Raw genomic sequence first — 24258 nt, 5'->3', positions numbered from 1 at the left:
ATAAATGCAAAATGGAAGCAGAAAGAAAACACAGGGTTGTAAATTCAAATGGTTAGAGCTGCAGAAAGGGATAGTAAACGTTTACTATGAATTAGCCTATATAAACACTTTACATGTATGTATACATTTTTTTCTGTTGCATAAGCTAAATGGCTGACTTTATGAAATTATTGTATGTAGCCTAATCTAAGCAGTATACATTTGAATCTGACATAGACTATGACTTCATGCCCAATTCCAAATGGCGTCATTATAACATAATTATTAGTCCATTCCAAAGCAGATTGGTTCATTTACTTTTGAGGTGTTACCTTTCGGCCAATGACGTGGTCTGGTAGTTGCATTGGATGCGTGTTTTTTCTTGATGTCACTAGCCATTCCAGAGTAACGTTGTCAGTCATTGCCTCACAACCAATGGTAAGTTTGCATTGGCTGGACTCGCTGCTGCTCCTCGAGTCCCTCCTCGTGCTGTCCTCGCCGTGCACGCGCGTGGTACCCACGGTCGTGAGGAGGAGGAGGATGTTGCGCGCGAAGGGGAAATGGCTGCCGAAAACAAGCCGGAAGGTAAGAGAGATATAATGGGATTAATTTACCAGTAAGACAACTATGTGATATACAATATTTTAAAGTCAGACTTTGGTGAAATATGTGATGAGAGACGTGGAGTTTTTACAAGAATAGCACTCTTGTATTTCCTCCGAAATACCAGGCAGCTAAACGTGGAGACAACATTACCTAGCCAGCTAATATTAGCTAGCCTTCTAGCCAGCTATGCCCATCAGAGCCTACACATGATAAAAACAAGAAGACAAAATAGCCAGCATGATCTAAAAGCTGGATTGTATAATCGTAATTTATTCTAGATTCAGTTCAGTGAAGCAGCAAGCTAAATAGCTATAAAACAAGCTAAGTTAATGACAACAACATGTCATTGCCAACTTCTGTTCTATTTATCCAGCTTTGAAAATAAGCGTGTTTTTATTACATAAACGCAAGCAAGCTATTACATAGGCTATTTGACATGGAATATCTATAACAATCTACGTATCAAACGTTAGATTGTAGTTTAGTTTGCTTAGAATGCATTTTAGCCATCCAGTGACCATGTCTGGTAACAAAAATGCTTGCTTGCAAGTCCTGGACAATCTTTTTATTTACTCGACGAGATCACCCGTTGGTTGAGGTTCCTGAAAAGGAAAGGGAACTACCCTATCGAGTGAGATTTTAGCTGGTGTCGGTCTTACAGACAACATTATATTATTGCTCAGTTAAAAGTGTTATTTTATAATCATGTCGATGTTTGCTATACTATATATATATATATATATATATATATATATAATAAAAAAAACTAGAATGTTGTACCATACACAGCTTTGGAATTGAATGCCACCAGATGTGTCTCAGATGTGATGGATAGTAAGATTCTAAAGAGCGTTTTTAATTTAGCCAAAAAGGGTGTTAACTTTCTGTCAAAGGGACAATCTGAAAAGGAAGTTTTGATATTCTAGCCTATTTCACTATTGAATATTTGAAGTTAATTTGGGTTGAAATGTGCATCTGGTCTGGATCCATATTGACTTATTATTGAATATGTTATTTAATTAGGAGATTATAACACTTGAGTATTAGTTAACAATGCATTGTCAAAATAATCAAAATGTTATAATAATAGAATAAGTAATAATAAATAATTAGAATAAGACAGGAGGAATGCATGCATTTAGAAGTGTAACATGTTCACAATGAACATTGTTTAATTAAGGCTATTAAGAAGCTTGATTATGACTAAACCATATTAACCTGCAAAGTAGATTTGTTTAGAAGAAAATCAATGTTATAATTAGTATCCTAATTGCAGTAGAAGTATATGTATACTGCATCATAATTATTGATAGTATGTGATAATACAACCGAGTGGACAGCCTATTCATTCCTATAGTGTATAAAGGCTTAGTATATGCATTTTAAACTTAAAAATGTGCACGGCTTTCATAAACATTAGAGTTGTTCTGCGTCGTTTTTTAAACTGCAGTCGAGCTTTCTTGCATTTAGTCTACGATGCTCTTCATAATATTTTCAAATACATTAAGTTGTATTGTTCATATGTAACCAGGGGGTGGTGACAAAGAGCGAGCTCATATTTTCAAATGGCTGGCAATATCTGGAATGCATAGAGTGGCCTAAAACAGACATCAAATAATTAGATACACTGAAATGTTCCATGTTGACACACTAATGTAGAGAGAACTATTGATGTCAAAAGAATTAGGGGAGTGTTCATTTAGGGTGAGCTTAGTAGCCTCAATAGGGACAAATAGTTGCCATCTTGTACTTTCTATTTGTGTATGCCTTATCACAGCTTGAGCCACCTCCAATATAGAATAAAAATACTATACATACTTATGATCTAGGTTTACACGATAAAGATAACACTGATGGTCAATGTGTTCCTATACTGTTGTGTAAGACCACAATAACAAAGATGAGAGAGCTGAGCCTGTGAGCTGGTTGTGCCAACTCCTAAACAAAACTCCACAGGGGGGTGGTATTGAGCTGTGAAAAAGGAATGACTATACCGGGACACACTTTACATTTAAAGTGTAGTAGTAGGCCTGATGTATATGACAAAATTAAAAAGGGAGGATACCTATCTCTGTAATAGGAATGACTTACTACTTCACAGTGGCGTTTAGACCTAATGCATTACATCCATACACACAAGATGAATGTATCTATAGTCACTACCTTTGTTAATTTCTTTGCCTCTCCATCACCAGGAGCTTTTACTGAAACCCTGACTTGAAACTCCCATTGCTGAGCAGGTTGAGTTATTTTCGGTGTTCCTGTGAGGTTGGTCAGTGAAGGAGGGGGAGGGGGAGGATGAAGGAGGAGAGAGAGACGAGTGCTTCATGCCTCCACATAAACACAATGTCCTCTCAGGCAATCTGGAGCCGGGTAGCTTTTACATAGAATAGTCATCCAGTCTTTGTTTTTCTATTCCATATTCATTTAAAATCGGTTATCCAATGATGTGTCTCAGTAAAGGAACATGTGAAGAATATGGAATAGTCTAGGCCTAGAGATAAAAATAAATAAAACATCTATAATATTTATATTATTTCAGCACTGCTACTAATGCACTACCGTTTTCCTGTATATCCAGTAATCCTCCCACAGGTATTAACACCATCTCTTTTATCCCTTTGTCCTTGAAGCACCTGGACTGTGGTGGGGTGGGGGCTATAGGTATAGTTTGCTTGTTTGGCAGGTCTCCTGATGGCACTGTAGGTCACATCCTGTGCTACTCCCATGAGGATATGAGCCAGTCTCTCTCAGTGGTCTTCTTTGTACAGAGTAACACCAGGAGTTACTTCTGACCCATCTAACTGATTGCTAGACCCTGGGGGATAGGGCTTTCCCCAACACTTCCTAAAGAACAGTGAGTCTAAAAATACCACTAGTCACGGAGGGAACGGAAATAGCAGGTGTTGAATGAAGATCATTCCAATAAAGTGACACATCTTTCCTTCTCAATTTAGACTTTAAAGTAAACCCCCGACACCTTTGAATCCTTCAGGACTTCAGAGTGGTGATCATGTATTTATAAAGGGTGTGAAGTGGACAGAGGCAATGCCAGATATGTTTCTTATATAAGCTCCACTAACTTAGTCTCCTTGGTCTGTAGACAGAAGGCCATTTCTCTCCTCTGTAGCCTAGCCTATCTCTGGGTCAGTACACTTTACCTGGTTATAACGTGTTCTCACTGAAGGGTATCTTCCTCAACAGAGAAAACATAACCTTGTATGTCAACTTGAATGTGATATATGGTCATACTGTACTGTAGACCTGTGAGTAAGAGAGGCTATAATACACTTTAAAAGTATCAATGCTTTTGCAAACAAATATGGTAGGGGCCTATTTATAGTTGATGTCTGTCTGGGTTTGGAAAGTTCACAGAGTGCAAAAATAGAATAAGTCATCTGGAAATCACACAGTCATTAACTTCAGTCAGGCTGTAGCCTAGTGTTACATCATCGAACAAGTGACCTTCTCCCCCTGATCTCAGACAGACCGTTTCTTCCTCAGCCATTCCTTTGTATAGTTCTGTGTGGAATCAACCAGGAATCAGGCTGGAGATTTTTCCTTTTCCTTAATTGAATTAGTGAGGTGTGGATGGATGGAAGTCTGCTCCCTCCGTGCTCCAGACTCTGGCTGACTCTGGCTGCCGATGACAGGTGGTGTCATACTTTAGACCAGTCTGTCTCTATGCCGCCAAGGCCCTCTCTGATTGATCACATTGATTCATCCAGCTTACTACTGATGTGATGTGGACCAATATCGACCTGAATCAAACCCAGCCAGGCCTACAATGAGCCTGATTGCTAGCCCCTTCACTCGTCATTAGGGACCATTCCCAGAACAGGGAAAAAAAATAGAACTGTTCGTTTAAACCAAGAGATGCATTATTCAGCAGCATAGAAAAAAATAATGAATAGAATAGATAAGCAATCATGTAGGACTATACCAACGAGCAAGCAAAATGTCTGGCACTATGCTATGGAACAAATCAATCAGGTTGGATCTGTCAGATTGTCTGATACGCATGTTTTGTTTTTTAATAGCTAATTTAGAACTCTTGAGTTATTCTACATATGTAAAACCATGATGCAACAACTTATTTTTTGTTAGATTTTTAAAATAAGGTGTATTGTATGCTAGACCTGTCAGAACTGTTTGGAAATACGATCTCTAAGATCATTGAGATGTAAAGTAAAATGTGCCAGACTCAGTGACAGCTGAAGTGTCAGTCTTGAACTCTCAACAGTGACATAGAACTACTCATGAACCACTTTTCCCACTTGCATAAATGGTGTGTTTTTAAAAAATAATGTCTGTGAAAGTTTCAACTGTGCACCTAATATCAAAATATTTCCTTCACTTTTCACTAGAGATGCCTGGTGGTGGAAATATTTTGGGGTGTATGACAATGCTTATTGGAGCTTAGGTTTACCACTTTGCTCTTTGTCAGTAGCATGTAATATTTTGAATATAGCCCACTGTATAGCTGTGGATGACTATTTTGCTGAAATATGTTATCTTTACACCTCGGCAGTGAATAGTGCTGATCACCCATCCTGGTAGTTGTTTATTTTGGTCATGATACTATATTGCAGGCTAACTCTTCACAATCCAGGGGTTTAGGTTAAGCCAAGGTCAGGGCTAGGAGTAGTACTGTTATCCAGTTTCTGTTGTGTCTGTAATAACTCTGTCTCCTGAATAACTCAAGCCTTAGTTACATTATTGTGAGGTTTGTTTCTAATCTGTTGTTTGCAGGTAAACATCTTCACTGTCCAGCTGCTCCTTGTCTGTCAATGTGTTTGCATGGGGGAAAGAAACAGGGCTGTATTGGGCTATTGTAAGCATCTGGGAGAATACCCTACTTCTTTTCCTCGATTTTCTCTACTCTCTTTTTGCCTCCTGAAGGACTGAAGAAAATTCGTAATCCGGATCGAATGTACAGATCAGCTGTGTGTTATGCCGGCCATGCTCCTCCTAAGAGTATCAGTGATGACACAGAGATGAACAGTAAGAGAGTGTTAATAATACTGCATCCCCCCGTGGCACTGTGCTCTGCTCCGAGAGCCCACTATAGCTGGCACATCTATTATTCATTCATCGATTCATTTATTTACCTCTTGATTTTCATCTGACCCCCCCCACCCCCACCCCCTCCTCCTCTCCTCTTCTGCTCTGGGTGTTCCTCCTGGACCGGAGAGGAGCTTGCTGCTCTGGTGATTGAAGTGTCTGCTTTACGGGATCATGCTGTCAATAGCAGAAGTGTTGTCGTTAACTAAGAGTGATTGTTTCAGGTTGAGGCCAGGAGATCAGGAGCAGGGCAGGCCCCGAAAGAGAAGGAAGGCTACCACTTGGAGCTAGAAGCTCTCCTATCCATTCATCTGGATGAGGAATGCACTGGGATCAGGCTGCTATGTTTGCTAAATGCTAGAAGTGTTTCTATGGCCCTGATAAGTTGCATAATTTCAGTTTTAACAGCTAGCCTAATCAAGAGGAGCCTCCTTTGAATTCACAACATTCCGTTAATGAAAAGATTGCCATGCATGCTGGAACGTCGTAGAGCAGTTTGTGTCTCTGTGAAAGTGACTTCTTTCTTCATGCTTAAAGACCACAGCAGCTTCCTTTACAGTTCCTCCACTGTCAATGACTCTGTTGATCTAGGTAATGAAGTGTATTTGGAGTAGTGTTTTGAAAAGAGAGGCTGAAATCAACCACATCTCCTTGTTATGCTCTTCACTCATTACACTGTTCTCCTTGATATTGCTTTAGCCGCTTCAAAGCTCTGCGTTTTTACTCAACACACTTTGAGATGTAGATTTAGAGGCAGCAAAGGAGTTGGTTGGTGTTGTAGTCTGTGATTCTTAGTGATTGGGATTCGGGACTAACGCATCACCCCCCCAGCTGTGACTAGTCTGTTTTGTGAGTGTTTTCTCTAGTCTTGCTCTCCCTACATGCTGGTGCGTGTTATTATGGCATCCTATTCCCATGTCAGGCGGCCTAGTTAATGTGCTCTCTCTGCCTGCCTGGCTGGCTGCCTGGAGGTTTCACCAGGACACTGTAATGCTGCTCAGAGCAGCCCAGGCCCAGGCAGGTAAACCGGTGATCTGAGTAATTGTGGGAGTAGTTATGATAAAGGGCTGGCTGAGTCCTTCCTTGGCTGACTGTGTGTGTGCCGTGTGTGTGTGCCGTGTGCGTGCCACAAGCTCTCACCTCTGCTCTCCTTGAGATGGGCTTTGCATGGATGGGTGAGAGCTGAAATACGTAAAGAGATGTTTTCAGTTTGTTGCAGGCAGTTAACTGTTCGTGTGCACGTTTGTTGAACTTCCTTTCTAATATGTTTTGCAGCTCTTTGACTTAGCCTTTCTCAGCCTCACTTCTGAATATAGGCCTGTTCAATTTAGCAACACCATGACAGACTCAAATCTTCAATCTTTTTTTACTCTAAGTAGCCTAACACTGTTATATAAATAATTCAGGCTAACTAACTACAATATTTGGTTGGCCAGCATTCCACAAAAAGTGTACATCTCCCTCTCTTCCCTCCCCATCAAGAGTCACCAGACTGTAAGAAAGTTGGCCTGTAGAGTGGAGTCTTTGACAACAACCATTGTTATTATGATTACTGTGAGGGAACCATGATGGCACTTTAATTTGCTCTCTTGTCATAGTAAAGCCCATCTCAAGTTTCCCCCCTAGCAGTGGGCCTAATCAAGCATTGTTTTGACTTTCAGAAGTATGGGCCTACTCACTGCCTCTCTAATCATTCATATTTGAAGAGATTATGCTAATCAAGAAGAGTCTGAGGGGTATACTACAAAACAGGATCAATGAGATGTGCCAAAAATCTTCTGAAATAACCTGGTCTTTTTTTGGTTAAGGTAAGCTTGAAATGAGCATGGTCTCATTGACTCAACAACCAAAAACCCATTTCTAAGTTTAGCTTCCTTAATGAACCAGAAAATGTGTTATTTCCGGTTGTTCATCAAAGTTAGCTGGCTAACTCATTGATCCTGCTTTGTAGTATACCCCTCAGGTTAGTCCAATCAAAGCCTTGTTAAGCCAGAAGCAAAATCAGTGAGATCTTAAATCTTTTTAGAGTTTGGGTATAGGTCTGTATTGGCATCATACTGTAGAAAGAGTGAAGAGGAGGTTCATATAGCAATAGCTTAGATTTGTTAACATAAAGGCTAGTTATGGCCAATGCAACATGGCAGTCAATATGGAAATTAAGAATTAGGCTTTTGATGCAAATAATATGCTGAGTGTATGATTAGCTCATTTTAGAGATGGAACTCAAATGCTTTATTTGTCATCAGAAGTGGTTGTTTGTTTGGGTAATGGCAACAACTCAGCAAAAAAGCTTAACTCCCCTCTACCTACCTTCCCTCCTCCCACATGTCTTACAACAGCTCACCCAGATTGATTGCATTTGATTGACAGCATGTTATTAGCCCAGCACTGCATCTTGGCTGACCAATCAATGCCTTCTAGCTCTTGTTTCGCTTCAATCAGTGTTTTTATTCCTACTATTCTAATAATGTTTTCAGTGTGGACCAGCCACTGGAGAGGGGGACAGTGTTTGTGGATGGACTGGGTCTTTAGTGGGCCTTGAGGATGAAGTTTGCAGTGTTTTCCTCCACAAGGATTGAGGCACTTTAGGGTTGTTTCTGTCTGTAGACAGATAACTCGTTAGGCTTTTCACTTATTTGATCCCTATGTCTGGTTCTAATTTATTTGGATCTGGTAATTATTACCCTGTAAATGCTCCAGGCTCTCTAATTGTATACCAGTCTGTTTGATTTGTTCTATGTTGTTTTAGCATGTCTTGTGATGTCTTTGCTGTGTCATGTGTTTCATATGCTTGAATGGGCCTATTGAGTATGCCTAATGAAAAATGCATGGCTGAATTGCATGTTATAGAAAATATGTTTGCTGCATGGCTGTGTGCTTGACTTCCTTTTGTGTATGGATGTTAAATGCCTTTAATATTGTTATTTACTGTTGTTTAACATTTTGGTTGTTTATCTGATTGGAGTTATGTTTCTGTTATATACTGTGTATTCATGTTTGTGATATAGCCTAGTGTTGTGCATCTGTCACTAAAGACATAGCTAGACTATATTGCATATTGAATACTGGGCAGTTGTGAATTATTTTGGATTTAGCTTACATATGTAGGACCTTTTGCAGGAGAACTTTCCTGCAATGCAACTTGCAGTGGTGGAAAAAGTACTCAATTGTCATACTTGAAAAAAAAAAAAACAGTTAAGATACCTTAATAGAAAATGACTCAAGTAAAGGTGAAAGTCACCCAGTACAATACTACTTGAGTAAAAGTCTTAAAAGTATATATTTTTTTTTAAATACATACTTTTCTTTAGGAATGTAGTGAAGTAAATGTTGTAAAAAATATAAATAGTAAAGTACAGATACTCAAAAAACTACTTAAGTACCTGCACCTGTACACAGCCAATCTGTAAATAGCACACCCAACTACCTCATCTCCATATTGTTATTTATCCTCTAGCTCTTTTGCACCCCAGTATCTCTACTTGCAGATCATCATCTGCACATCTATCACTCCAGTGTTAATGCTAAATTGTAATTATTTCGCCTCTATGGCCTATTTATTGCCTTACCCCCCTACTCTTCTGCATTTGCACACACGGTACATATGTTTTTCTATTGTGTTATTGGCTGTACGTTTGTTTATGTGGCCCTCTGTGTTGTTGTTTTTGTCACACTGCTTTGCTTTATCTTGGCCAGGTCACAGAAAGTAAATGAGAACTTGTTCTCCACTGGCGTATCTTGTTAAATAAAGGTGAAAGAAAAAAAGAAAAAATTAGCACTTTAAAGTACTTTACACCACTGGCAACTTGTAGTTTATTTGAGGTTTAAAAAGGCTTCTGTTTGTAATTTCCACTTTGACATTTCAGACATGTTTTTCTCTTACGGAAAAGGTATTAACTCCTACAAAAATGTCCATTCATTATAATCCACAAAATAATTCAAATGTCCTGTTGCTGCAGGATTATTTCCCTGCTTTGGCAAACTGGCTCAAATTAAGATCCTACATCTGTAGTTCTTAAGAAAGATCTTAGATCTTCACAAGTGCTTCACTAAATGGCCTAGACACTATGCACAGCCAACAATGGTTTACTGAATGAGCCAAGGAACCATAATATTAGCTCACCATTTCCCCACAATATGGGCAGCACTAGGCACAGATTAAAATGAAAAACTGTCACTCTCAGAGCACACTGAGCCAGAGACGGAGGAGGGAGGGTTTTGTGTTGAGGGCCAGGGTATTGATTAAAGATTTGTTTTTGTCAGCCTTTCCAGCCTCATGACCCACGCTCTCATCTCCAGGGTGGGGCCAGAACAAGCTAGCATGACAGATACCCTTAAATTCCCCCAACTGTTTGCTGCTTCACAGGCAGGATCAGTGATAATCCAAAGATCAGCACAGAGGAATATATATTGTTGGGGTCTATTTGATTGAGGGTGTTCTGACTCATGAAAAGGCATGCTCTATCCCCTCCCAAGTCCCTACTACCAAGGAATAGAAATAGGCTTGACAGTGTGCTCATCAAAAACAGGCCCTGTAGTAGGCATAGAACAGCAGATTTTATAGGCCCCTTACTGGCTTTTGAAGGGGCCCAAATCACCTGAGTAGTCGAGTGGTACTGTAGGTGGCTAGGCCCTAGGCAAACTTTCTCTTAGACAGCTCCTTTATCATCACCAGGGCAATAATTGGCTGCCCACCAGCCCAGCCCTGCTCAGCCCAGCCCAGCTCAACTCAACTCAGCCCAGCTTAACTCAGCACCTTCCCAGCTAGCACATAACGTTTTGAGAACCATGTGTTTCTTAGTGCTTCGTGAGAACGTGGTTGACCTGTGGTAATGGTGCAGGATAATTGCTTGACTTTGGAACATTGTCAGCACATTTAAGTAACTTGACAAAATAACTTTCATTTCATTAATTAACAGAACGTTTCCTTAAAGTTCAAACATGGTTACATTTAATTTACATTTTGGTAATGTTATATGAACGCTCTCCAACTGCTTTGACATTGGGAAAGTTCTCAAATAGTTCAGAAAATGTTAAGAAACAACCTTCTGTGGGAATTTCAGTACTTCAGCATAACGTTTCCTACAGGTTTCCTCATGGTTCTATTTAAAGTCATGTTCTCAAATTGTTCAGAGAACATTACGAAAACTTTCAATAAAAAACACAAGAAACCTTTATTAACATTCAGAGAATGTTCTAAGAATGTTATTTAAAACCCTGTACGTTCCTTTATTAGCATCAAATGACTCTCTCTCCTCTATCTTGTTAAGTGTGTTCAGGTGTGTTGACCGCGCTAACTAATTGGCCACACCTGATCTTAATGAGTGCTTGTTTTCATTTGAAATGGGGTTTGTTTGAATAGACTAAAATAAACATCCTTGTATGAGTTAAAAAAAACATGACATGCTAGCTCCCTCCTGGTGGCGCAATGGACTAATTCGAACAGAAGATTATAGGTTTGAATCTCATTGATGCCATTCCACAATAAAAAGGTTAATGTGATTGCATGATTAATGCAATAACATGCTTGGAGTTCAAAACAGTTAACCCAAACTAAGCTAGCAGTGTTATTCAAAGTTTTATATAAACATGATCTCAGAACGTTATTTAATTACCATAACATAACCTAGAATTTCCATTCTCAGAACGTTATTAAAACCTCCCAGGAAAACTTTCAGGGAACCATAGTAAAACATTCTCAGAACCTCTCTGCAACCTAAAAATGTATATTCCCAGAACTTCCTTTCTCAGAACATTAAAAAAAACGTAGGGCTTCATTCCAAGTGCCAATGGGAAACCAAAAACGTATGTTCCAATAACTTCCAAATAACCAAATGTGCTAGCTGGGTTCTGATATAACAAGCTCTTGTTTTTGCCTGTGTTGCACTTGTGTTTTACAACCAATTGCTTGTTGTTAGCCAGATGGGATAGTTTATTTTGTGGGCTATAATAATCATACCTGCATAAAATCAGACAAACATTGATTTGATTTGCAAAACAGGATCGTGGTTGTTTCTCATAATGATGCAATTCTGTAGGGTGGTGGAAACAAATATATTTCATAGTAATCCCGATAGGTGTCTATTGAGGGCTAGTCTATTTATGTAATCTTACACACAATTAACTCTGTAGGCTTATTTGTTGGTAGATGAGCATTCCCTAATCTGAGAGTATTAGCGACTAAAATCGTCAGTCGATACAGACTGGCAGGTATACATCGACAGATAAAGGCCTTACTCATCAGTTTGGCTTAGAAAGTCATCGGGGGTCATCTTAGATCTCAGACTCTTCTAGTTCAATTTTCCATTGTTGTTCCTTCCAATTTGTGAGCTCTTTCTGTTATCAGCCATGCCTTCTGATATATCTTACATCATAGCCTTAAAAATGTGTTGACCATGTTTGCTGTAAGGGACTTGATTAGGCCTATAGAATGCTGCCTACCCAATGGTGCAGCATTAGACTGTGCCTTTAAGAGATACAGGCGTTTCTAAGCCAGGATAGCCCGGTATCTCAAATTGTTCTGTTAATTTTCACATAGAAACTTAATTAGGCAGATGGATGTTTGACATGCTTTTTATCTTTGTATCACAAACCGGTTTTGAGAAAATCATGATGAAAGTGGCCATTTTAGGCCTTTTTTAAAAGGCGTTACATGTCTGCTGTATCATCTTGGTGTCATTATATCCCTTATAGCTAATCAACTGTATTCTTACAGGGTTCAGATGTACAAAAAAAAGAGAAAAAAAGGTTAATTGCAAGGGGGCAGATTATTATTAAAAAGATCTGTATAGAAAAGCAACGCTTTAAATGAAATGTTCATTAAAGTAATTAGGAAAGAAGTGAAGGGTGTTCAACCAACGTCGAGGTGCAACCAACATTTTATATAATCATTGAAAAGGAAAAGGCACAACGCTCGCTCACCATTTTTGAAATTTTATTTAAACAACTATTAAATTATAATCATTTTAAAAAAGGAACCTTTATTTAACTAGGCAAGTCAGTTAAGAACAAATTCTTATTTACAATGACAGCTTACCGGGGAACAGTTTGTTAACTGCCTTGTTCAGGGGCCGTTATTGGCCCAACACACTAACCACTAGGCTACCTGCCTCTTAAAAGTAATTACATTTTAAAATCATCTGAAAACTAAGGAGCTCAATAAATAACACAAAGATATGTCAAATCAGGTAATGCCACATTCCAGTCTGAAGAAAGTATGTTTTGAATGTGTGTTTTTTTATCACACTCCCTTCTAATGAGTCCTTGTTAGCATCAGAGAGGAAAAAAGACATACATGTTCCTGAGAGTCGTAGCGTTCAGGAATATGGTCATAATATTTTGTAGCTTAAACCGTTCAAACGCTAGAGACAAATTCATATGAATAAAACATTTTCAACATGCCACATAGGCTCTATGAAGCCCCCCAAAAACGCTAGAAACCACACTATAGACCAGGGGTTCCCAAACTTTTTAACTCGAGGCTCCCTTCCAGCATTGTAGAACATCCCACACCCCCCCCCCCCCCCCCCCCCCTCTCCCTACACGGGCCCGCACTCACCACGTCTATTTCTATGGGCACAAGCTCTGTTCATGACACAAACGGTTCAGGTTTACAGCAACAACAAAAAACATTAGCTGACATGGGCTAGTTGTTCTGGACATTTCTGACAAGTTATAAATAGTTCTCTAATGTATGTAATGACTAACATGACAAGAGGAGCTGATGATGCACTACCCAATTTAGACATTTCACCTGGTCTACTATTACAACTTTCAAGAGTACGTTGAAAGTCTGCCGACCCCATGACCCACAGTTTGGCATTGAACGTCATATTTTTATTAATGTGAGCATTCAAAATTCAAAGGGCACTCGCACATCTGAGCTATCTTTGTTGCAGGTGCATGGTAACAGTTGAATAAGATGAGAAAATAGAAGGAACCCGCACACTGCTCTTAATAGTATTACTGCTCTTTAATAAACTTATGCCGCGTAGAGTAGACCAGAAGGCTAAACTGAAAAACCTAACCTCTATCAAATAAAAAGATGGCGGAGCCGCAAAGGTACTTCTGTGGGAGGGTGTTTATTTACATAGTGAATCCGAAAGAAAAACAACAGTACTGCCACCAAAAGTATACATCCTGGCCGCTTAAAACAATGCTGCCCCATCAACAGCTCAATCCAAAATGGTCGCCCTTTTGAACTGAAACAGAGGCTCCTTTTGTATGGGAAGCCCCTCCCATCAGAACATACTAAACACTTATTAATTAAAAAATGACCATCATCAAAGCCTACATTTTCCACTCAGCTAAACATCATGAATTATATGCATTGCACCTTTGCAATCCTTTTCTCATGATACAACATAACAATATAACACATTTACAAAATCCCATCACTACTGACATGGTGCCCATTCACAAGAACAAGCCATTCGGGACAGGCACTACAAAGCCAGCCCAATTGCTGTAGCTCTGGTCCTTATCCCAGCATACCCGGAAGCTATTAAGCTTATTAAAAAGCAGTGACATTAATGTGAGCATTGCCAGAACAATCTGAGATACCTCAAATATTTTTGGTCTGTCCTGGTGTGGAATCGTCCATAGGCCTAGGCTACTGTATTACCAGCACATTGATTAGCATGCAGGACGGTATATCAAAATGCAAAGCCTTCATCCAGCTAGTCTGATTCATTTCATTAGAAGCAGATAAATCCCAGATTTCCCAGGATGTCCCTTTCGATGTTCAGACGGAGAGGGAGACCACCACCATTTCAATATAATTTCATCTAATGAACATCTTGGCCTATCTGATAAACATCTAATTCCAGTCTCAGATTTCATTTATCCTTAAAGTAGATGAGAAATAAGAAATACACATTTTACAAGGTGGTTAGGCCTAGGTCTAGAAGACAGTTTTAAAAACAGTCATATAGTGACAAATTATTAATTTGGAAAAGAACAGTCACATAGTTTGTTGTGTGACGAATATTTCCTTTAACTCAATTATCGCCCCCTATTTTATTTATTTTAAGCAACAAGTGTTTTTTTGAACAACATCTCTATTTTGGCAGATGTTCCATTTCTGCATAAACATTCTCAGAGGTAATTTGTGGTTCAGATTAATCACTGACTTTCAGATGTTTGTCAAAGGCTTATGTTGCGCGTCTGGCATCCAACCTATTCCCACGTGGAAGCAGGCTGGGGCTTTATCTATCACACCTACTATATATATGTGGATTCCCTTTCGTCTCACCGGCACAGTTGACAAACCTTTTATTAGTGAGCAAAACTCTGTTTGAACTAAAGCTTTCAAAGGAACACCTTCTCCTCCTCCACAGCTGTGGAAAAGCCCAGTGGAGAAAATCAGAGGATCGCTGAAATAACATGGCAACAAATTGACAATGTGGGCTTAATAAATGGGAGAAAATATGCTTCAGTTTAGCTTTTTAAAACAGATTCTGTGGAATGTTCTGTGTTCTCCAAACAGAGAGCCAGTCTGAGCCTAATAACAGGACTTGAGCTTGACAGTGTGAGAAGCGGAGAACATGGCCCTCCTACGGTGCTCAAGAGGTAGACAGTGAACATATCTGGAACGTGGATGCCATATCTGAAACACGGAGATTTGCTCTACTCTGAGCTTTTTAAACTTGACCCAATACCTTTTTTTTTACTTAAGTTGCATGCATATTATATGCTACATCCTTATAACCAAATTGTACAAACAGTTAATAAAATAATAATGAATGAGACTGATGATGATATCTCCCCTCGATGATGTCGTCTGAGGGTGTGAGGGATAGGCTGGCTAGGTTAGTGGTTAATATCAGAGTGTGGTTTGCTCTGCCTTGAAACATCACCTTTAATGCTGGAGCCTGGACTCAGTGGACAGTGGACTCACATGGCTTCTCATTGGAAAACAAACAACATATGAACATTCTGCAGACAGAGTATGCAATGTATGCTGAAAGCTAATCCACAGTTAGAAAAAAGTTAGAAAATAGAATTAGTCCAACAATAGCTAATTGGTCTAGTCTTAAAAAGCAAAGCATTTAATAACGCAATCTTTTACATGTTTTGCCCTTTTTGTTAAGTACTTCACTTTTTGTTTTGTTAGATATTTGTGCGTGATTTTTTACCCTAATGCCCATTTCCTTGTTGTTCCTAATTTGCCCATGTCCCGTTTTCCCTCTCATTTCCCTCACTGGTGCATGCTCATGGCTAGAAGGGATCCAGCTTTTGTCAAATTAAAGTTCAAAGTCTATTTTTTTTGCATTTAAGCTAACCCTAACCCTTTTCCTAACCTTAACCTAATTCTTCTGAACTGCTATGTTAATTATCTTAACCTGCTGAGTAAATTCTCCTAACCTGCTACAAAAAGTCAAATCTGACTTTAATTTGACTAAATCTGGATCCTTTCTAGCCATGACCCTGGTACATCCTGGTACATCTCTGATCATTTAGCTCTATCCTGTTTGCGGCTGATGTCAACAATAACACCACTTTGGTGGTACCTATAAGCAGATGCTGCACGGGCTTGTTAATTGGGCGAAGCGAATGATTACAGATACCTGTTCAGCTCAGCTCATATAAAAATAGTTTACACACGCAGAATTACTAGGTACAGCTGGATGCAGCAAACAGCTAAAGAATCCATCTCTACTACCTGCTCCCTGTGGGAGCAACACTAAACATGGCTCTGATGTTTCTCTCCCTCCCTGATCAGGTGGCTGGAAGAGCAGTTTGTACCGTGTGAATGAATGGTGGGATTCTACAAGCTAGGGCTTACTAGACTGTTCCCTTTCAATAGGTCTCTTGACATAGGCCTAGTGCATGACTGGAATGGAGGTTCTGTACTTAAAATCAGAAGTATTTGCCATGGGCTCTCTGTGCATGGGCTCACCAGAATTGATAGAATGTTAAGAATTCATCCATTAATAGCCCTGTAAAATACATTAGCAGGAAAGAATGCAATGTTTTCAGCAGATGTGCCATGATGGGTCACCAGTGGCTTTAGTTGGAGGATAAGAATCAGAGAAAGATGCTATACCCCAGGTACTAAAGATGATTTCCACTGAAACGCTCTCAAAAGCAAGTGTGGTTGCTTTAATTAATACCAGATCAGAAAGGTTCTATTATAAGGGTCTATTATTATCCTTTGACTAAAAAGACAGCTTAAAATTAGACAAATAAATAAACATTCTTTCACATTTATTTTACGAACAAATACACAAATACACTATATAACAAAGTATGTGGACACCCCTTTAAATGAGTGGATTTGTCAGTTTCAGTAACACCCGTTGCTGACAGGTGTAAAAAAAATGGAGAGAAACAAAGCACGCAGCCATGCAATCTCCATAGACAAACACTGACAGTAGAATGGCCTTACTGAAGAGCTCAGTGACTTTCAACGTGGCCCCATCATAGGACGCAACCTTTCCAACAAGTCAGTTTGTCAAATTTCTGCCCTGATAGAGCTGCCGCGGTCAACTGTAAGTGCTGTTATTGTGAAGTGGAAACGTCTAGGAGCAACAACGGCTCAGCCACACAAGCTCACAGAACGGGACTGCTGAGTAAGTAGTGCGTAAAAATTATCTGTCCTCAGTTGGATCACTCACTACTGAGTCCTAAACTGCCTTTGAAAGCAACGTCAGCACAATAACTATTCGTCGGGAGCTTCATGAAATGGGTTTCCATGGCTGAGCAGCCACACACAAGCCTAAGATCACCATGAGCAATGCCAAGCTTCAACTGGAGTGGTGTAAAGCTCGCCACCATTAGACTCAGGAGCAGTGGAAATGCGTTCTCTGGAGTGATGACTCACGCTTCACCATCTGGCAGTCCGACGGACGAATCTGGGTTTGACGGATGCCAAGAGAACGTTTGGTGTAGGAGGAATAGTGGTCTGGGGCAGTTTCTCATGGTTCGGGCTAGGCCCCTTAGTTCCAGTGAAGGGAAATCTTAATGCTACAGCATACAATGACATTCTAGACGATTCTGTGCTTCCAACATTGTGTTAACAGTTTGGGAAAGGCCTTTTGCTGTTTCAGCATGACAATGCCCCCGTGTTACAAAGCGATCAGAGTGGAAGAATTTTACTGGCCTGCACAGAGCCCTGACCTCAACCCCATCAAACACCTTTGAGTTGAATTGGAACACTGACTGCGAGCCAGGCCTAATCGCCCAACATCAGACCTCAATAATGCTCCTGTGGCTGAATGGAAGCAAGTCCCCACAGCAATATTCCAACATCTAGTGAACGCCTTCCCAGAAGAGTGGAGGCTGTTAAAGCAGCAAAAGGGGGGACCAACTCCATATTAATGCCCATGATTTTGGAATGAGATGTTCGACCAGTAAGTGTCCACATACTTTTAGTCATGTAGTGTATAATGGTCATTGGAAATAGTATAATGCACGATGGGCGGAAGTCCACATTATCACACTCACCAGTAAAATAATCAAATTCAGCAGGAAACAATGCTATTTTTGCAGCAGATTTGTCTTGATGGGTGACTTAGGTAGGAGAATGTAAAGCTGTGAAAGAAAATTATTCTTTAGGCCCATGGCCAAAATGTAGTCCTATAAAACATAACAGTCTACAATGGATCATGTTCATTTTGTTTGTAACACATCATTATTCAGTGTGAATTTCTCTCCTAACAAATAATTATTCAGAAAACTTGATTTACATAGTAGCCAAGGTTAGTGCGTTGTACAGTACAGTAGCATTGCTTCCATTCTTTGAAAGGCCGCCTGCTTGTAGGATGTCATGCCATTATGACTGGCAGACAGTAACTCCTCTCTCTGTTTAAACCCTCTCCTAATGATAAGCTGTTGGTTGGGAATGAGCTATGCTCATTTAGTATGTAAATTGCAAAAGCTATGGATGCATACATTTTCTCGTAGCCGTGTGTTGCTTACAAAAAAATGTTATTTTAATTTCCTTGTAACATTCATCCCAAACTCTTATTAGTTTTGTCCATAATACCATACATTCACAGTAAATTTAGTCTCCAGACAAATAGCATTTGCACACACCTAAGTGTTGGATGAAATGCCATCTGTATATTTGAATAGCAGGAATGAGGAGGCAATATGATTTGAATGAACAATAGGACCTTGAATAGCATGGGCCTAATGCATGATTGTATCTAAGTATGTCTACTCTGCACAGAATTTGCTACATTATCCATGTGGTATGATTGTGAAATGTAAGATGTAGTGTAACCAGGTAAAGCAATGGGCTTTACATGGTTACTTTCTTTGAATAATTCACATAATTATGGTATTCAAGTAGTATGATTGGGCGTTTACATTTTGTGCATTAGGCCCCATGGTTCTCTTTGTGGATATGGAAATATTGATGTCAAGTGTAAAGTTATGGGAGACGGACATATAATCGACAGTTAATAACAAGTTGTGTGTAATTGAAGCCAATTCCCAGATAGGCTACCTCTACAGACAGTGTTATTGTAATTTAGAAAGTCCGCTTCAAAACAATGAGGGTGAATGACAGTGATTTGACTGTGCTCCCATGCCCTTTGAAACTGTGGAGAGAGTAAGATGAGGCAGGGATCAGGCCAGGGAAGCATTTGATATACAACCCAGCTGTAATTGCACTACAGAACAAGTTGTATTTCCTTTGTTTCTCATCCACTGGCATTTGGGCCTGTGTGAGAGTGTTGTACCACTTTAGCTTGCAGTTTGGACCACTGAAACAGTGGACAGTGTTGTTCTAGGCAGTCTTGCCATTGTGTCCTTTTTAGGATAACAGAAATGGGCTTTACCTTTGTCCAAAGATGGATTGTTGTTGTACTGTTGTGATATTACCTGGTGAGGTGGGTTGTACCATAACGGCACCACCGTTGTCTTCTGAAACCGGGCCAATTCATCATGGTCTCTGACAAAGTTCTGATTCCTCAGGTCTCACAAGGAGCAAAAGGAGCACGCATGCACTTACACACATCTTTCTCTTTTTGCAGATGAACATGGACATTTGAAAATATACCTGCCCAAAAAGCTGCTAGAATGTCTACCAAAATGCTCGTCGCTGCCAAAGGAGAGACACAGGTGGAACACCAATGAGGTATGAGCCCTTCTTCTCCTCGCGGTTATCGTTGCAAATGTTTCTGATACAATGTAAAAACACATGATGTTAAATCTTAAGGGTAGGTAGCATAAATGTAACCACATGTAACATATGGATTTGCATTAGTATACGCATCAAAAGTCCCAATGAAAAATTACAGCAAATGTGTCTATTTCTTATTACATCAAACCTATCAGAATCCCAAAGTCATATTTTTGCGGCATGTGACATAATATAGAGGACCCGGCAAGCATGCCAGAGCGTACAAACCCTACCGTTACGTTGGTTTACACTGAGCTGCACTGGGGTCGGAAAGTAATCTTGGTTACATTAAGACACTGTGGAGCCGGCATGAGATATAGGTTAGAAAACGTACCTCACTGCAAGGATGGGATATGCCACAACTCCAAATTGTACCTTTGTCCACACTAAGGATGTGACAAATGGAATAATGTTCTTAACGTTTAAACAGCATATTTTTTTTGTTGTTGCAATTTTCCATTAAAACGATAAGAAACATTTTCCACATGAATTCATAATGCAGCTGCGCTGCTGCCTGCAACAGTTCGGGTCTCACGGTGCTTCCCTTTCAGATGGTTAGCATTGCACCTGTACTACCATTACTGTATCTCAATTCCACCTCGCAAAGTTTGCATTTCCTTGTCATTTAACTTTTTAAAGTATTGCCGTACAGGACTTTGCTGCTGTCGCTTGCCTTTCTCTGACATTAATGACGACGATGTAGTGGTGGAGAGTTGCATCCAAAATAATTTATTCCTCTTGACTCCCGGTGTCGACTCCCATTTCTGAGTGTCAAGATTCCATTCTGCAAGGAATCGACACCTAAGATTCAGTATTTTTGGAATTGAGAAGACTGATTGGTTGGCGTACTTCGGAGACACTTGCGTCTTTCATAGTGAGCTAGCGAGGAACAGAGAGAGAGGGTATGGGCACAGTATAGGCAAGTCGGCCACAAAGGCATTCAGTCAGAAATGTGTACTAGGCCTATTGAAAAGCAATCAAAAGCTGTATCTCGCAATGGAATGGTGTATCTCGTAATTTCTTGGCTTGCAATGTCTCGCAACTTTAGTAAAGGAGGGCCTATCATCAATGAATAGGCTAGGATGTTCTACACGCAACAGATACAAGACTGAAAATAGTGAAATTTGGGGTGTAATCATTAGTCCAAACAGTTGTTTTGCAACCAAAACAAGAGTTTCTATTGGACAAATTCAGGTAAGTCCCTTCCTGTTTCATTGCATTTGCTTCTGTTTAAGAAATGTTTTGTAACAGAATAAGCGTATTGAATACACCCTAAGCGACACAACGGAAGGGGAGAAAGGAGTGGGCAGGCAGAAAAAACCTGGTGTGCATATGCCTTGCAAATTCACCAAAGTAGATTAAAGTTTGTCTCTTCCTCTGGTTTTATTTAATTTAAACAACTTTCCCCAGGCCTTTATAGCCTGTCGACTAGTTAGGCTATAACACAGAAAAGAATATGTTTTGTGATAACTGCACTGTGATTAACATTTTGTGGCAGAATTGTTTTTCTTTTTCGGGATTTTTTTTAACATTAAGGATCCCAATTTCGTTTAAACAGTTTAACGTTTAAAGTTCACAAACCTAATCCACACTGCGCCATCGAGAAGATTGTAATGCTACTATTTTTCCTGGAAAACTGCCCTTTTCGTCCTCATGCTATCTAGCAGTAGTCACAGCAGCTGTTATGGAATGGCACGTCACGTTGAACAAAAAATAAGCTGATTGACTGACACTGCCATTCCAAAGTGGCTGTGTTGGCTACTGCTAGCTAGTATGAGGGTGAAAAGTTCAGTTTTCTGGAAAAACTAGCAGTATTTCAATCTTCTCGATGTATCAGTGTGGATAAAGGTAAAAGTTGGAGTACAGTGGCACATCCCATCCTTGCATTGAGGTATGTTTTCCGACCCATATCACGTGCCGACTCCACAGTGTCTTAATGTAACCATGATTGTGTTCCAACCCCAGTGCAGCTCATTGTAAACAAGCGTAATGGTAGGGTCAGTATCTTCTGGCAAGCCAGCCTATTCCATATAATGTAAACTCCATCAAAAATAACTTCAAATGTACAACTTCAAATTTAACCAAATCGTTTGCACTCATGACTGCTGTTTATTTATTTTTATTCCGATCTTGTCTAATCGCTGCAACTCCCCAACAAGCTCGGGAGAGGCGAAAGTCAAGTCATGCGTCCTCTGAAACATGATTCGCCAAACCACGCTTCTTAACTGCTTAACTGCCTGCTTACCGGAAGCCAGCCGCACCAATGTGTCGGAGGAAACACCGTTCAACTGACGACCAAGGTCAGCCTGCAGGCACCCGGCCCGCCACAAGTAGTCACTAGAGCGCGATGAACCAAGTAAAGACCCCCTGGCAAAACCCTCCCCTAACCTAGACGACGCTGGGCCAATTGTGCACCACCCTATGGGACTCCCGGTCACGGCCAGTTGTGACACAGCCTGGGATCAAACCCGGGTCTGTAGTGACGCCTCAAGCACCACCTCAATGCAGTCCTCAGACCACTGCGCCACTCACCTTAGACCGCTGGCGACTGGTTTTAATTAAAAAAATGTGCCAACTTAAAAGCAAAAATTACAAAGTTACAAATTGTCTTGCAAGGTTGCTAGCCAACTAGCCTGTGAGTGTTAGCCCTACTAGCGTGGTAACGTTAGACCTACCAGCCTGTTAACTTTATGTGACTGCATGAGTTGCTATCAAGACCTAATTTACAGTTACATAAAGTAATCCAAAGTTTTAGAAATACATGACACCATCTAACCAGTTATCAAATAATGTTACTAGCTAGCAGGCTAAAATAACAAACTAGCCTAGCTAGCCAACCACCATGGTTGACATAGCTAAGTAGTAAACCAGCAGATAAACCAGCAAAGGCAGGAATCCACAGAACACAAAATAAGCCAGCAGATATAAAGTAGAGAGAGTGGAGACTTACCGATTGACGACTGAGTTGGCTACCAAAGAAAAGCCAAGAAGGCACTTTACAGGGAGAGGCCGTTTCACCAGCCGAGGGAGAGTCAGCTAATCCAATAGCGAGCTTGCTAACATGGAGTAGATTCTCCATATGACGTTGAGAAATAGTAATTGTGGGTAGTTTAGAAGATATCCGGAAATAAGTTAATAAATATGTAAAAACCCCAAAACATAACTATGTTTGTAGTTATAGATAACCAGATTGTGACTACAACTAAGTTACTAAGTGTTTGACCACACTATGTTGTTACTTTGGTGAGTAAAAACTCATGCTTCCTACCCTTTAACATCAGACACAAAATCTGTCATTCTTCAGGCCTATATTTGCGCATGCATGGTAAATTCTTGAATTTACATTTTTTTTACTCACATTTTTATAATTCAATTTAACTTCAGCTTTACTGTTTTAAATTAGTTAGCAAAGGAACAATTAACCCCCCAAAATTGCATTGTTAAATGTGTAGAATCACATGCTTATATTTATTTAGGTTCCAACATCAACACCGCTTTTGCAGCTGATAGAATTATATTCACTAGATTTTCAACTTAATTTGTTCCTGTTGCTTAGCTTCCCATTTCCAGTTTTTTTGTTTGGCCCTCCAGTCTAGCGGCCAATAGTAAGACATAGAGGAAAAATGTATGATAAAAAATGTAGCATGTCACAGAACACAAACATTTTAACAGTTAAGCTTGTGATTTTCATAATGTACATGCCCAGAGCCCTGTATTCCTAAAGCACATTAGCATTCATTTTGAAGCCACTGTAAAATATTAATTGTCTTAATTTGTCTAGAGGCTCTGTACTGTTTGGCTGCTGTAGAAAGGAATTTGGAGAGCATGATGTTCTCGGCAGATTCTAATTGAAGGTTTCTTCTGCATTGTGAGCACAGTGTCATTGAGCTCCTTAAGGATAGTATGACCTTTGACCATACCATTGATGCTCACTGGCTGAAAAAAGCACCTACACACATAAGAACCTGCAACAGTCAATTTCCACGTACACTACATGGGCAAAAGTAGGCTCCTCAAACATTTCATTCCAAAATCATGGACATTAATATGGAGTTGGTCCCCCCTTTGTTGCTATAACAGCAAAGGCTTTCCACTACATTTTGGAACATTGCTGCGGGGACTTTCTTCCATTCAGCTACAGGAGCATTAGTGGTAGGTCGGGCACTGATGTTTGGCGATTAGGCCTGGCTCGCAGTCGGCGTTCCAATTCATCCCAAAGGTGTTTGATGGGGTTGCGGTCAGGGCTTTGTGCAGGCCAGTCAAGCTCTTCCACACCAATCTCGACAAACCATTTCTGTATGGACCTCGCATTTTGCACTGGGGCATTGTCATGCTGAAACAGGAAAGGCCTTCCCCAAACTGTTGCCACAAAGTTGGAAGCACAGAATCGTCTAGAATGACATTGAATGCTGTAGCACTAAGATTTCCCTTCACTGGAACTAAGGGGCCTAGCCCGAACCATGAGAAACAGCCCCAGA

At 40.1% G+C, this 24258-nt stretch overlaps 1 protein-coding gene across 8 annotated transcripts in view; it reads left to right on the top strand.

The window, feature by feature from the left end:
• Nucleotides 1–346: 346 nt before the first annotated feature.
• Nucleotides 347–24258, top strand: part of LOC110492148 (calmodulin-binding transcription activator 1) — a 499040-nt gene continuing 475128 nt past the window's right edge. For 2 of the 8 annotated variants that reach the window (XM_036947094.1, XM_036947088.1), the window contains exons 1-3: nt 347–564; nt 5488–5589; nt 19632–19735. In XM_036947094.1, the coding sequence (XP_036802989.1) occupies nt 540–564; nt 5488–5589; nt 19632–19735 (231 nt within the window). In that variant the 5' untranslated portion in view covers nt 347–539. The remainder of the gene's footprint in view (nt 565–5487; nt 5590–19631; nt 19736–24258) is intronic. The other 6 variants (XM_036947093.1, XM_036947091.1, XM_036947090.1 and 3 more) reach the window with 4 other exon arrangements.

This window comes from Oncorhynchus mykiss, chromosome 16 (assembly GCF_013265735.2).
Source record: "Oncorhynchus mykiss isolate Arlee chromosome 16, USDA_OmykA_1.1, whole genome shotgun sequence".
Taxonomy (NCBI): domain Eukaryota; kingdom Metazoa; phylum Chordata; class Actinopteri; order Salmoniformes; family Salmonidae; genus Oncorhynchus; species Oncorhynchus mykiss.
The sequence above is the reverse complement of the archived record's forward strand: the minus strand, read 5'-3'. Positions and strand labels throughout refer to the sequence as shown.